The 15,863-nt window shown below is 42.7% G+C and overlaps 1 protein-coding gene across 4 annotated transcripts in view; it reads left to right on the plus strand.

Annotated features, from left to right (window-relative positions):
* Med13l (mediator complex subunit 13L) overlaps positions 1-15,863 on the plus strand; it is a 201,191-nt gene that overhangs the window by 136,547 nt on the left and 48,781 nt on the right. For all 4 annotated transcript variants that reach the window (XM_013119770.3, XM_005078999.4, XM_013119771.3 and 1 more), the window contains one exon: positions 13,395-13,540. In XM_013119770.3, coding sequence (XP_012975224.1) covers positions 13,395-13,540 — 146 coding nt within the window. The remainder of the gene's footprint in view (positions 1-13,394; positions 13,541-15,863) is intronic.

Raw genomic sequence — 15,863 nt, forward strand, 5'->3', positions numbered from 1 at the left:
TTATTCGGAGAGGATCAGTGATTGATTTAAATATAAAAGGACTAATTGGTCCCTGAACCAGACTATTAAACTGTACTGTGATCTTGACTGAAAGTGGAATTATGAATGCATTGCAAAGAATAAATTAATATATTTTTGTGGCTTTTCCTCTTTTCTTCTGCATTGCTTTTTGTGGTTTTATGTACTACACTCCATTGCATGTTTGTTTGATGCAGAGGGGATTTGGTGCCAGTACTGATGGAATAGGATTCAGGGCAGAGCATCACTGAGTCCAGGGGAGCTGGAAAAATGCCCACAGACTGGATTTTCTAGGAACCATACCAGTCATGACTCTGAGCTCAGAAGTCAACTGTTACTGAATGGGAATCTAATGTTCTCATTCTGTGGGACATTATTAAAGAGGAACAGTGGGTGAATGGAGCTCCTACATTGAAGGTTTGGCTCTCCATAGCCAGAGAAACCAAAAAAAATATCAATTATTTCTAAGCAAACAGTATTGCTTTTTCTGATTCTTGCTCACAGGTGGATACTTGAGGCAGGCGTGTGCTTCTTTCTGAGGCATCTTGCTCATTTCTCCTTTGCAGGGAGAGGAAGTGTGTTTATCCACTTCCTGTTGGGATTCTTATATGCCCTGCTCTTACATAGTGGTCTAGGTAACCGAACAAGTGGTTGGTTTAGTGGTGTTTGAGACCGATGTCCTTTGTGAGTTTTATCAATAATGTCATTCCCAAGTTTCATAATGGAGCCTTCAGATGGTTCTGTGTGCTTCACCACATTGTCCCCTTAACATTTGATAGGATTTAGCTGCTAGTGTGCCCGTCTCTACCTTCGGTCCTGTGGGCTCTGTTAAATACAAGCACAACATATTCGAGAGTTCCAGAAGAGAAATAACTGGAAGGCAGAGGTTATGCCTTCTTCTGTCTGTCTAAACAGTGTCCTGCTTTTCCCTGAGAAGAACCCTTGGGCGAGTTAGTCTTGGCTTTATGTTTTCTGTAGTGTCTGTATCCTCTCTGATGTTGAAACTCTCTGGTGTTCCCTGGAGTATTGAACAGCATAACCATGATGTATGTATAAGTGAGGACAGGATGGATAGCATTCCAGCGATAACTGCTGTGTGTGTGTTCTGCTTCATAGCCTGTGGACATGAGGATGGGTCATATATTAAGTGATATTTTAAAAGATCATTTTCTTTAGATTTCTCTTCTCTTGGTTAAATGTATACACTTCTTTCAGTTGTCACATTGGTTGGTTTTAAGCTCTTTGGTCATTTAAAAAAATCATCTTCCAGATTACTTCATATGCTTCTGGCTGTGGCGTGTAGAATAAAACTGGACATTCCACGGTAGAGTTGGAGCAGACAGATTGCCTCAGGGTCATTTTTAACACTTTTGGCCCCAGCCAGTCTGGGGTGTGGGGCATGTGTTCTTAAGTAACTCTACATGCAGTTTTCCTGAGGCCCCCAAGAGCACATTTCCAGATGTCAGGGTCCTACTGGTTGTCCTTTAGGAGACTTGTAATCTCACACAAGCTGTGGTTGAATTTTATGCTTGTTACCTGCATTTGCCTGTGTTGAAAAGTTTTCTTCTAACTAGATGTCTAACTAGATGTCATTTCATGTAAGCAATTGCCTAAGACTCAGTAATGAAAGAATCATGTGGGACCTAGGAGGTGGCTCAGTTAGCAAAGTGCCTGCTACAAGAGCACCTGGGTAGAGTACTGTGCATGGAGCCTCGTGTTTGGGTGTCTCATTGGCCAGCCAGCCGAGGTGAATTGATGAGCTCTGGATTCAGTGAGAGACTGTCTCCAAAACAAAAACAAAAACAAAACAAAACAAGGGGGTGAGCAATTGAAGAAGACACCCAGTGTCAAATTCTGGCTTCGATATGCACCTGTATACACATGCACCACACATATGCACACATCCACATGCACTTGTACACACATCTACACATTCAGATACACACACTCACAGGCACACATACACACATAGGTGCGGGCAGTCACTTGCTTCAGGCTTAATCTTTGTCCATCTCTGACTATGGCATCATTTCCATCAGGTCCTTTTTGTTTTGTTTTTAATTGAGACCAGGTTTCTCTGTGTAGCCTTGGCTGTCCTGGAACTCCTCTGTAGTTGAGGCTGGTCTGAAACTCAGAGATCCACCTGCTTATGCCTCCTGAGAGCTAGGACTAAAGGTGTGCTCCAACACCACGCAGTGTCAGGTCCAATTTTAAATGGGATGGCATGTGACAAGTTGCTGAGGTCTCCCATTGATCCCCTTCTGTTGTGCTTTTAACTGTTACTGTGTTGGGACAGAATGGTCTTCTACTTCCTGAGCAGTTCAGTAATTGATGAAATTCACTAGCAGGATAGGATTTGGGTGATTTCTAGTGTATGAACTGTCGGTTGCTTGGTAAAAGCAAGAGAGCTTGTGACATCTCTTGTCTTTAGGAAATGGCCAGGTTGTGCCCGCGACTCCACTGCCATTTTTAGCACTGTGAACAGGGAAGGCAATCGAGAGAATGTCTGAACTTAGTGTAAAGTGGATGGTGGGTTTCTTTCCTTTATTGCTGCTATTAATAAAGTTGGTAGCTACGATCACTAATTATAAAAATGATGCTTATTCAGATGATTTAATTTCAGCAGTATTTTATAATTTCATTGTTTTCGATTGTGGTAAATTTTACTTTGTAGAAAAGTAATCTTTAAAGACAGATACTTGAATGGAGTAGTCTGATTTGACTAAGCTTAGTATTTTTCAAATGGGATTGTGTTCACATGATGGAGAAATCGTCTGCTGCATTAACAAAGAAGATTAAGGGGGAAATGTACCTCACTTCTTCTCTCTGCCCACTGGAGGGGGGGGGTGTTGACCCATAAGGGTCACATAGTACTCTACTGAGAGTACTGCGTTCTTTCTCACTGTCTCCTCCTGAGAGGAGCCTAAGGGACGGGGCTCAGTATATGCTATGGCTTCTCTTTGCACCCGCCTTTCAGGGCTCATGCTTCTCACCTGGCTTCCAGTGTGGCTCAAAGCAACATTTCTTGATGCCGGTGTCTTCCCTAGACTACATTCCTTAATTCCATATTCATGTATCTAACTTTTACATGATGATACAGTTGCCGTGTCCTGCCCACCCCTTTTGGAAGCATATCACCCAGGCCCTGTCTACCACTGCTGCCACCTAGCAGTGCCTTTTTCTCCTGTGGCATGCCATCATGTCTCCTGGCTGCTCTGCTGGTTCTCTTCTTACCTTGCACAATGCTGTTGAGAAGGATAGCCTTTGCAGAATGTGGATAACAACACGGCAGCTCCTTAGAGTTTAGCGTGTGGAAAATAAAAGTCACTCACATGCCATTGTTTATACTGTAATAAGCTTAGGTTGTCTGCCCTTGCTCAGCTCTCATCCCATTTTGTACTCTCTCCTGCCAGTTTCTAAGATCCTGTTTCCCAAATATTCAACATGGCTCTGTATTTAGGCCCCTGTACTGGCCTGCCTGCCTTTTCCTCTTTCCTAATGCTCTCTTGCTGCTGCCCCCTTCCTCCTCTGAAATCTTGAGCATGTCATCTTGTTTTATTTCCTTCATAATCTCCCTCCCTCCACTGCACATGTGCACTGATTTTCTGAATGGTTTTGCTCTGGCTCTACTTCCTCCTGAGACTGCAACTCCCATGAGCCAAGACTGTGTGCTTCTGGCAATGTGGCCCCTGGACAGTGCCTGCACGCTGACACTCATGACAGGGCTGCACACTGGCATCATGGGCTGTGTATTGGCACTCAGGCAGAGCTGCATTGCATGCTGGTTTTCAGGATGCATGCACACTGGTGGGATGAACTAGAAGTTGCCTGAGCTACAGGAAACCTTTGGTTAGAGCCCTTTTTTCTGAAAACACTTTGCATGACAGCACTTTCAAAAGTTTAAATGTTGATAATTTTAAGCATTCTCCCTTTTTTTGTAGCAACCAGATACTGCTTGTGTATGTATAAATAAATACTGCTACACAACAACTTTCTAGGTGTGCTGTGCCCAAGGGATTATTGCATGTTTCCTGTTTGGTTCTTTACTTAAATGCTGATGTCTTTTTTTGTATTGAATAACTGTCTTTCAGTCAGCTCTGTCCCAACATTCCCTTTTTCTTTCTTCTCAGTTGAATTTTCCCTCCTTATGATAACTAAACGAGCTGCAAATAAGCCAGTGTTTGGAGGGTTGAGCACTTTGCAGTGTGTAACAGTCTTTGGCCTTCTGACACTGTTACTCTGCTGAAGGATAGGGCCTTGTTTATCTCTGGTGGTTTGAGCTGTTACATCTACATTAGGGATGAGAGAAGATCATGGGCAGTGCTCCCCACTAAAGGTAGAGAAAGCCACATACATGTCTGACATAGCCCTTTGGCACTGGAAGAGTGTGGGAGCTAAATGCTTGCTGATGATAGCACACTACCAAATAAGTATTTCCTCCTATTTCATTTTCCTTTTCCTGGAAAACTGTGGCCCCACTTTGAGTACCGGTGAGTGAGAGTTTGCAGCAGTGCTGAGTGTGTGACCCTATTCTCTGGCAGGCAAATGCTGGGTGTTAGAGCACCTTTAAAGGACTTGCCACACCACACTGAGTGTCAGCTGCCGGCTGAGAGAGATCTCCAAAAGCAGAGAGTGCATTCTAGCATTTTTGCTTTCTATTGCTGTTTTCCAAGTAATGTATTTGGAAACATACCTAGTATCATTACTTTCAATAGAGACAGAAAGTAATCTCATGATATTGTGTGTGTTGTGTGTGTGTGTGTGTATGTGTGTCTATACACACACACTTCCATTAAGTAAATAATATAAAATAGTAATCAAATAGGTCCTCTGGATCCTTCCCTCATCATTTTCATGCTTGCTTTTATTCTCAGAGTGCCTGAGATAGCCAATACAAATCTGAGACTGAGGAAGTAGATGAGGTCATACGAGCAGAAGGGACAGAGAGGCTGCTGGGAGAGCAGTGTAGAGAAACTCCTTGCCAGGGAAGCAGAGGTCCCTGTGTAGCTGGTTCTTGTTAGGGTTTCTTTTGTGTGGCGTTTGGCTGTGGGGCGGCTTCCTGCTTGCTGTTGTTCACCTGAGCGATGACAACATATTGCAGCTCCCATCTGCTTTGAATTTCTTGGCAGGTCACTTCTGCTGCTTGCTGGGTGTGCGAATCTAGGCAGATGTCAGAGGTCTGAACTCTACCCTGACTGCCACTTAGACTCCCCCACCCCACCATGGGCGTCAGAGCCTGTCATAATGGTTGGATGTTTTTGAAAACTATAAGCACACATTTTATGATTTTAAAATACACTATCCCCATAATTTCTCTGATGTTTAAATTATGGCAAGAGGGGGACATGGGAGGTGTTGGAGAAGGTAGAAAAGGAAAGAGGAAATGATGTACATACAGTACTCATATATGAAATTTTATTTAAAAAACTCAAAACAACAACAAAACAACTCTACAGTTTGAATAAATTCAATCTCCTGTGGCTTAAAAAAATTACTGTAAAGCAGATCTTGTAACTTAGCATACAGCATGCAGTTTAGCGGTGGGTTACCATGCAAGTAGGCAGCCAGACCTGCAGAGCCTAACTTTTGGTCCTTAATAATGCATAAGACATTGGCATTGAGTGAGGAGTGGTAATGAGAAGTCTCTCTCCTTTCCTGTTTTCAGAGTGACTCCAAACTTTCTGAGAGTCTCTGCTTTGTGCTTCTGTGGGGCATCTAAGTTTGTGCATTTGTTTGTTTGTTCTTTAGACAGGTTGCCACTTTGAAGCTCTGACTGACCTGGAACTCACTGTGTAGACCAGACTGGCCTCAAACTCATAAAGAGAACTACCTGTCTCTACCTTCTGAGTACTGGAATTAAATAACTAGTCTCTAAGCATGACTGTGAGTCACTTATGTCAAATGCCACTTTAATCTGTGTGTTCTCCCACTGAGTGTTAAATGAGATGTTTAGAGACTGTGGATGGGTAATCTGGCCTAGTGGTAGCTTCAGGATAAATTAGGATTCAGTACTTTGTTAAGCCTTCTTGGATTCTGTGTGTTGATATCTGTTGCTAAGCACACAGCCCTGACGAGAACAGACCTTGTACCCCTTCTGCTGTTTTAAAAACAGTCTTATATTGCTTTGCCCATCAACTTCTTGAAATCTTTGGACCAAAGACAATTGAGTTATAGCCCTGTTAAGTGAGGTCCCAGAGAGGGAAATTAGTCCTTTAGGCTGCTATGACACTGCCCTTGCTTTGACACAGATGTGTGCTGCTCTAGTGCCAAAGAAGCCCTGCAGTCTCAGAGAAATAATGTACCACTAAAAAGACAGTTTCATCGCCAAGTAATAGTTTAGCACTAAAGATAGGATGGTAGAAAAAAAGCCAATTTTACACATGTGTGTCCATATGTGTGTGTGTGAAGTAACAATGTCCAGTGAGACCTCACTGCATTAGAAGACTGTACTTGGTAACTTTTTTTAGGTGGAGTAAGTCTTCATTAAAGTCTGATGGTAATTTAATAGTTAAAGGCCTGTAGCCTTTCTCAGAACACAAGCATTTGCAGTGGGGCCTCTGAGGTGATTTAGGCTTACTGCCAAGCCTGAGGATCTGAGTTTGAGCCTGAGACCCACATGGGAAGAGAGGGCCGCCTCCTGTTTGTTGGCCTCCTGTGTGCACTGTGGTGTTCCTACACACACACACACACACACACACACACACACACACACACACACACACACACACACACACAGTTTTAAAATTTAAGAAAAATAAATACGCAGAGTGACATTTTCTTGCCTTGTAATGATATTTAATTCATTACAGGAAGAGGTAAGTTACTGAGACCATCTCAGACTTCTGTGGAATAGTGTGCCCAGGCACTGCCCTCTGATGAAGGATGAAGCCTGACCATCAAGAGACATCAGAAGCAAAGGGGCCATATTTCTCAGGGAGACTATAAAGCTTCAGTGGACCTGTAGACTTAGGCAAGAGGCTTAGTTAATGACGACTCGGAAAATTCCAAAATGATAGTCTATTATACAGAAAGCTTTTATAGATAAAATTACCTGCATGTGTTCTGTATTGTGAATCTGTTATCAAAACACTTTACATCTTGAAAAGAATAGGAGTTTGTTAATATTCATAACACATTTTGAAAGCACATGTAATAGCTGCATTCTGAAAACTCAGTGCAAGATGTAAAAATACCATTTAAAAATATTGCAAGAATGAAATGATTGTGAATGTGGTACTTTTCTCCTTTGCATTTATGCAAATCTTTCCCAGGTGCCCCAGTTGCAAAGCAGGCCAGTCCCTTGCACTTTTTAAGTAATCAGTCTTTAAAGGTACCCTTTTGGTAAAAAGGTAGTTTTTTTTTTTTTTTTGCCAAAAATACCTAACAACAAACTCTTTCAAGGAAGATTTCACTATCTCGCACCACACTGAACTCAAGCAACCTGGTTTGTATTGTGTTTTATTTTTGTTAAAAACAAAACAAAACAGTTTCTCAGTAACTCAAACTAGTGTGAAACTCACCCAAGCCCAGCTGACCTCAGTGCACCATGCCCCCACACTTTGTAAACTTTTTATGTATTTTACTTGTGTGCTTGTGTGCGCAGCTCTGTGGAGGTCAGAGGACAGCAGCTTCCCAGCTGTCTGCCTTCAACTCTTATCCTCTTACCTGCCATAGCCTCAGGTGTTGCTTGCATACTGCTGCTGAGCAGCCTTTTCCATAAGTGACATGTGAACTCACAGAGGCCTGATCCCCTGGCACGAGGGAAGGGCTAGACAGATGTTCTTCCTGTCTTTTAGAAAATATCACATAGTCTCTATCATTCACAAAGTGATATATAGCCGATCACTGAATTAAACTCAGATCTAAACTCTAAATCTAGAACTGGGTGGGGTGCACAAGCCTGTACTCCCAGCTGTTCTGTGAGCTATAGCAGGAGGATTGCAAGTTCAAAAGCCAGCCTGGGCTAAAAAGGACTGGGGTGTAGTTGCAGGGGAGCATGCACATAACACACCACGGCCTGGGCTCCATTCCTGGCACTGCACACCCCAAACTGTATGCAAAGAAGGAAGGGGTTTGGCTTCATCCTATCCTTAGAGCCCCTCCCTCCTCTTGGGTCCATTCATCCAGTGCTACTACCCTCAAGCTTACCTCCTGTCACTCTGTAAGCTCCTTGCAGAGAAGAGCCGTGCATCATATCCTCATCACCAGACAGTGATTTAGCACTTTGGCTGAATGGCCATCTATTCTATGTTCTAGTTCCATACAAGGAAAGAGCAGCTGATGCAGCAGTAGGTATATGTAAAGAGGGAAGTCGGTTATGGGAGGAGGCAAGGTGTATGTAATCACCAGTTATTATTGCAAACCTTGTTTACTGTTAAAGTATTTTCAACAAAATTTTGCATTTATTTTAACACCAAAACTCTAAATGTTTCTTAGTGCCATAGAAAAATGGTAGAAACATTTTAGAAGAAAGGCGAACATTTTAGAGAAAAGTATCACAAACAAAATTACATATGTATTCAATTTCAGCCGACATCAAGTCCATCTAAGTGCAGCCCATGATAGGTTTAACCTGGCTCAGAACTCACTCAAAAGGATGGGACATCCTATGGCACACAGAAGTGCTGGGCCATATTTGGCTTGTATTACATGGCTTTAAATGGAAAAGATGAGGAGTAGAAGAGCATATGTTTCTTCTACCAAAAGAACAGCAGAACTAAACCCAGGTGTGATGCAACCTGGTATCAGCAGTGAGTATACAGCCAGCAGTGTGTAGTGGTCCTGGACAGGGAGCTGGGTAGTGACATGCCAGGCTGCCTTTTCACCCTCATGCTGGGGAAGGAGGGACCTGCTGAGCTAGTGAGCACCTGAGTGGATGGGTTTCCCGACACCACTCCCTCTATATTTACACACCTGCGCACTGGTCCGTCTGGAGACAGGTGGACGTGTTATCTAAAATACTGATATCTAGGGACACACCACAGCATGTTGAGGGGTGAGGGCTTCACAGACCACACTGCCAGATTTACCTACGAGTCCTTTGAAACAAACTGAAGAGATGGCTTCTTTGTGGCTTGAAGTAAAGAGAAGCTCTGAGGGAGCAGGGCCCAAAGCAGGCAGCAGCCTTCTGAGTCTGGCTGCACATGAAGAGTTTAGCTCTTACTTTGAAAACAGTTCAATAAATTGTCTCGGTAGCATCCAGGCACTTAAAATAACATTTCATGAACAAATTCCAGGCAACTATTATACTTCTTACTTTTACTTTTCAAACATAACACAACTTTCTTTTTTTAATTTTTATTTTAAAATTTAAATTAGAAACAAGGTTGCTTCACATGTCAATTCCAGGTCCCTCTCCCTTTCCCTCCCCTCCTCCCACGCCTTCTCACCAAACCCCCTTCCCCATACCCCATCCTTCCCCCAGGGAGGGTGAGGCTCTCCATGGGTGTGTCCATAATCTTGTCATTTCATCCAGGGCAGGGCCTAGGCCCTCCCCCCAAGAGTCTATCTAGTGTGAGAGTGTATCTCTCATTGTGGGATGGGCACCCAAAGTCCATTTGTGTACGAGGGATAAATACTGATCTACTACCCAAGGCCCCATAGATTGCCTAGGCCTCCTCACTGACATCCACATTCAGGGGGTCTGGATCAGTCCCATGCTGGATTCACAGCTGTCAGTCTGGGTTTCAGGAGCTACCCCTTGTTCAGGTCAGCTGTTTCTGGGGGTTAAAACAGATGGGAAATGCAAAGAACAAACTTCAAGGGGGGCTTTATTATTTTGAGTGCTTCCCCATGGTCATTGTTTTTTCTTGAATGTGACTTCTGAAAAATAAAGCTCACAGGCCCAAGAGGTGGCTCAGTGGCTCAGAGAGCAGCACAACCATGAAGAACCTGAGGTGGGATCCCAACAGCAAAAGAATAAGCTGGTGTGGTCTTATACTCGCTTGTAACTGTGTGTGTGCGTGTGTGTGTGTGTGTGCATGTGCGTGTTCACTCACAGATGGGAGGATGGACAGGTGGGGCTTGCTAGCTGCCAGCCTAGCCAAAACACACAAGCTCCAGCTTTGGAGGGAGAACAGCTCTCCTCTGTTTGCTGTGCACACTATCAGGTATGTACATTCACAATATCTTTTTGTGAATGTTCAGTATTTATCATGTGCATGTACGTGGAGGAGGGAGGAAAAGAGAGGGTTAGAAAACATTTCTAACGAAACAAACCCAAAATAGTTACTCAGTCACACAGATTAGAACTCTCCAACACCACCATCCTTGCAGTCTGCTGCCTTCCCTCCTTGCTGCCATTTCTCTTCTACTTCCTTCTTCCCCTCTTGTCACCTTCTGAACACCTTATAACCCAGATAGTTTTCTCCATGTCATCTGGAGGACACTTCCTGGATTGTACTTGGGTGCCTAAGAGATGTACAGAGACTGCTGTGTCTGTACATCTTTGGAGACAAGGGGTGAGTGGGCAGTAGAATACCAGTGAATTATGACTTGGAGTTAACTGATGAGATGACTCAAGACTTTTGTCAGTGTGGCCTTTCCTACCATCTTAGCAGGGCCATGACCAAATAATCAGAATGTTGTATATGGCATCAGAGCCACTGGCAATCTTAAGAGCCAAATGAGACAGAATGAAGTATCAGGAACAGTGATCATACACATGAGGAACTAGAGGCAGGACCTGTTTGATCTTACCTACATTGCTTTCTGTGTGACATATGACCAACATCCAAAGATATAAAAAGATACTGTGAATTGCCTTTCGCTCACCCCTTGGCTAGGCTCTAAAACTGTGTTGTCCCACAGAGCTTTTATGCCAGTGCAAGCAAACTGTGTGTGCATGTACTTCTCCCACTTTCCACTTGGTAGAAGCAAACACATTATCTGCACTATTTCGAAATCTGTTTCTCCCTCATAACAGTTTCCACTGGAGTGTGCCTGAGTCAGTTTGATCATTTAAGTGATGGCAGAATGGAGCCTCTGGAGTCAGTAATCTGTGCCTGCCGTTGCTTTGCAGATGACAAGCATCTTCAGGGATGCAGTAAGCTGTCAGCAGAGTGCCACCATCACGTCTGGATGTCCCCCACCCCAAGCCTGTTCTCTTTCTTATACTTTTCTTGTCTTATTTTAATTATCTTTTTTAAAAAGTCATTTGTTTTTAAAGTAATCAATGGTAAAATTAATTAATTGATTAAGTTCTTTTTCTTTTTAAATTCATGCTTCTCTATCCTTTGTGGGGTTATTTGAGAAATGCAAATGAATACTGTTTGACATTTGCTTAACAGTTCTTTTTAGTCAGCTAACTTTTTAAAAACAAATACAGTAACTCTCTGCTAATTTGCACACACAATCTTTTTGTTAAGTGCTTTTGCCTTTAAAAAAATGTCTCTTTTTTGGCTCTTCACCCCATTGCTCCATGTACAATTCACAAACTCCACTCTGCTCTTACCATATCTGCTCCTGGTTTTATTCTCACTTGCTTGCCTTTGCTTTTGCTTCTCAAGTGCTTTGTTCGCTGCCCTCTCCCTGGAGCGTTTGCATCAGGGTTTTGACTGTACGTGTGTGTGTTTGTGTCTGGTATTACTTTTGTTCCTGAGCTTCAGTTCTCGTTTCTTCTAGAGTAAGGGCCACTGCCTACCAGCCCTTTAGCCCTCTCCACATACTTCACACTGGGCAACTGGTAACTGGTCACATTCATTTTCATGCATACGTGCTAGTAGAGCTGTGCTGCACATCCATGACTTCAACTGTTTCCTGTAAACCATGGTCCCCGGAGAGTAATGGGTGTGCATAGGATGTGTCAGTCCAGCCCCTTGACTGAAAGCTAGCCAGTCCACAGTCAGCAGCTATGTTCTGGTTCTGTCATGTTTATAATTATCATTTTTGTAAAGAACATTTGTTACTATTGTTTTGTGTCTGTATAACTTTAAACATGTTCTTTTGTGAACTTGAAATTTAGATGTATGATTATCAATAAGCCTTTAAGTTTTTTAAAAAATTTCCCCAAATAAGCCCTTCTTTTGCAGCATTATGCTGAACATCTACATCCAAGACCAAATGAATCTTTATTGACAAAACTTCACATTCTTTCTCAGTAAAGCATGAAATGCCACTTTATGTGAACAAGAACATCAGACACGAGCATGTGTGCTTCTCCTTGTGGTAATAACATGCTTATATTGTTTTCTGTATAAGCAGTATAATTTTATACTAGAAACAAGATTTCAGGTTTGTTTGGTTTTTTTTTGAAGAGTACTTTGAATATGCCCTGTAACATTGTGACCAGGAGTTGCTTTCCAGAGGTGGTGGCTGATTAGTGGCATGGCATTGATTCATAGGCAAATGTTCTCGTGAGCACTTTGAGGAATGACGGTGTATTACTGCTGGCTCAGAGCCAAAGTTAACACCTCTGAAAGAATATGCCACTGCAGTAAATTTCCCTCCATGACACTTGAGTTTTAAAAGTCAACCTTTTGCTCACTGTGTGTGAAATGGAGAAGTAGATTATTTCAGCAGAATTCCATGACCTGAGGTAAACTATAAGTGAGATGGCGTGTCACATACTGTGGTTCCAGCTACTTGGGAGGCTGAGGCAGGAGGATTTTAAGTTGAAGGCCATTCTGAGGAACATAGCAGGACCTCATGTAAATAAATAAGTACACAAAAATAGAATGTAAATTGTAAAAATAGATTATAAGGTAGATGCACTTTATATCCTGTGGAGACTGGACCACCAAGTTGTGGTAAAGCACCCCTCCTCCCCCCGTTACTGCTCTGTTGTTGTTCTGAGGTAGTTTCCCCGTGGAGTCCAGGCTGACCCCAGAACCTCATACATCTTCTTGCCTTGGTCTCCCACTCACACTTAGATGATAAGCACATACCAACCTATTACTCCTTTTTAAGTCATCAACTTTAATCCTATAGTAATGCTATAAATTGAATATTTTTGTTATATTGTACCTAAGTAAGCAAAACCATTTTGTTATCTCTAAGATAGGATAAGATATTAATTCCATTGCTTTTTTTAATCTTGTTCATAATCCACTTTTCAAAAATTTTTAAAAGTAAGTTTCCTCCTTTACTGACCTAACAGGAATTTGAGTGTTTGCTGTGCAGAAGGCCCCATGGATTCTCCTGTCTCTAGCTACCAAGGGAGCGTCATGTGCTAATAGGGGACATTCTGCAGAGCACCTGAGTGTTAGGAACTAACACCTGTTTGTATCCTGGCAGTGCCATCAACTGGAGGCTGCTCTTTGTCCCCAGCAGATGAGAGGCGGGTTGAAGGGGGGGCCAGCAGGACAGAGCTGCATCCAGGTGCTGCGCAGCACAGTTTCCTGCAACACATGAAAGAGCCTCTGGTTCTTTTCTTCCAGTGAGCATTTGTCCTGTGCTTTCACATTCTTTCTTCATGGAGAAAGTAACGTGTGCACGAGTGTGGAGATTGCTCAGCACCAGCCCATCTATTTGATCAGCGAGGAGCATTTACACATGGCCCAGTCTTCACCTGCACCGTTTCAAGGTCAGTCAGAGGCGATGGGCTTGCTCTTTACCCTGCACGAGCACCACCAGATGGGTGGGGTGTTGGAGGGTGGAGTAGGGTGTTGAAGGAGAGGGCAGGGTATGGCGGGGGGGTGGGGTGGGGGGCGCTTGAACAGGTGGTTTAAAGCATGAAAAATTAGTGACAAAGAAAAGACCCACCCCCATTTCTCAGGTAAACACACGTATGACACAGGCTTTGTGAAGCTGCGTAAGTCTCTTCAGAACAAAGTAAAACTGACGAGCATTGAAGGCCATGGTCCCCAGGCCACCGGCACACAAGCCAAAGAACTGTCACTGTGTCTGTTGTCCTGTGGTGAAATAACTGACAAAGATGACCACTTGCCAGTGACAACTAACTTTTCAGATTCTATACTAATTTACAGTTTCTTCAATGATGCTAATGTTAGTATTCTTGTAGTTACACACTGTAGATAAGTATCTAGTTACAATTTGACTTTATACACTGGTATCTTCACCATTTATTATACTGTCTTGCTATAAAATAACTTTGTTTTTTTGATTCCATTAAGGATTCTAAATGTGTATCTTAATCTTAGGAATTCAAGATATTCTATGGATAATAGGTTTTAAATGTTAAAACTATGAAAGGGCTCATTCTAATTTAGCATTTCTAGAGATGTCTGACTGAAAAAGATAGGACATGCAGAATGTAATTAGCCTCCCCATACATTCTGATTTATTAAAGAAATTAATAAAGATAAGTCCACCTTAAGTGGAGAAGGTAAGTCTACCTTAAGTGGGAAGAGACCTTGAATTCTTTTACCTGGTTCTAAGTCTTACCAAGAGATACCCCTGCCACCATTCTTTATCATCATTTACATTTCATTAAACAACAAAACTACATACAGCTAGGTGGTAGTGGCACACACCTTTAATCCTAGCACTCAGAACAAAAGAGTGTATGATGATATCAAGGTCACAACAGAAGAGAAGTAATTTTCTAACCTCAGAAGTAAGGAACGGTAGTATTAGGAATACAGATCTCTAGAGACCAGGTATTTTAAGTAAGCTATCTCTCTTCCCTCGTGTGACACATCATTTAGCTGCTTTAAAAAATGGTTGGGGCCGGGTGGGCGTTGGTGGGGCACCCCTTTAATCCCAGCTCTCGGAAGGCAGAGGCAGGCGGATCTCTGTGAGTTCGAGACTAGCCTGGTCTACACAGCGAGTTCAGGATAATTTCCAAAACAATAGGAGAAACCCTGTCTTGAAAAACAAAACAAAACAAACAAAAAGATTGGGGTGGCTATGGTACACTTAAAATAAATTGTCTTTATGAAATTCAGTAATGTGGGCAATGAATAAACACCAATAGAGAAATTGTGTGACTTTTTTTTTTTCTAAAGCTGACCCAGTTGTGGTGGTGGTGTGTGCTAGTATTCCCAGTTTTTGGAGGATGGATGGAGGCAGGAGGATGAGGAATTGCCGGTCAAGCTCAGCTGTATATTGAACTAAGTCTAACTTTGGCTATGTGATACTTGTTTCAAAAAGCCAGAAGTGGGGTATGGGGAGATGACTCAGTGCTTGCTACACAAACATCAGGACCTGAGTTTAACTCCCAGCATACCTATATCCTCAATGCTGGGGTGCTGAGATAGGCAGATTCCTGGGGGGCCTCATATTCAGTGAGAGACCTTGTCTCTCAAGGCGGTTTAGTTGGTAAGCACCCTGAGTGTAATCCCTGGGACCCATGTAACAGAAAGTGAGAACAAGCTCCTTTGTCTCCAACCTCCATATTTGGTCACACAAATTAAGTTAAAAGACAGAGCTGTGGAGAACAAGACCTCCGATGACATTGATCTCTGGTCTTCAGGCTTGTGGGTACACACAAGGCTGCACATGTACATGCAGTGCATACATAAAACCAAAGGCGGGCGGTGCATTATTTGAGTTTTCTGAGTTTCCTGGAAAGGATTATTTGGGAGACCTGTTCACAGGGCCACAGCAAAAGTACCCATGGTGACTGGCATTTTTTTCTGACTACACCAAAATGATGTGGGCTTCCAAGACTGACAAGAAGCAGAACTATTGTCAGCCCAATACTGGAGTTGAACAAGACATGAGAGTGTTCATCACAGACCCCTTGAACAGTCACACCATACTCACAAGTAAGCTATATGTTTCAGGCTCTGTGCACTAAGACCTGTTATTAGGAGCTTTATTGTTGTTATGTTATCACATACTCCTAATATTATTTGATTATGACATATGCAGTGGGTCTCAGGATCTACATCAGTGTTCAAATGCCAAATGTGTTCATGTTGAACAGTCATTATTGAATAGAC

Source organism: Mesocricetus auratus, unplaced genomic scaffold (genome assembly GCF_017639785.1).
Source record: "Mesocricetus auratus isolate SY011 unplaced genomic scaffold, BCM_Maur_2.0 Super-Scaffold_100025, whole genome shotgun sequence".
Taxonomy (NCBI): Eukaryota; Metazoa; Chordata; class Mammalia; order Rodentia; family Cricetidae; genus Mesocricetus; species Mesocricetus auratus.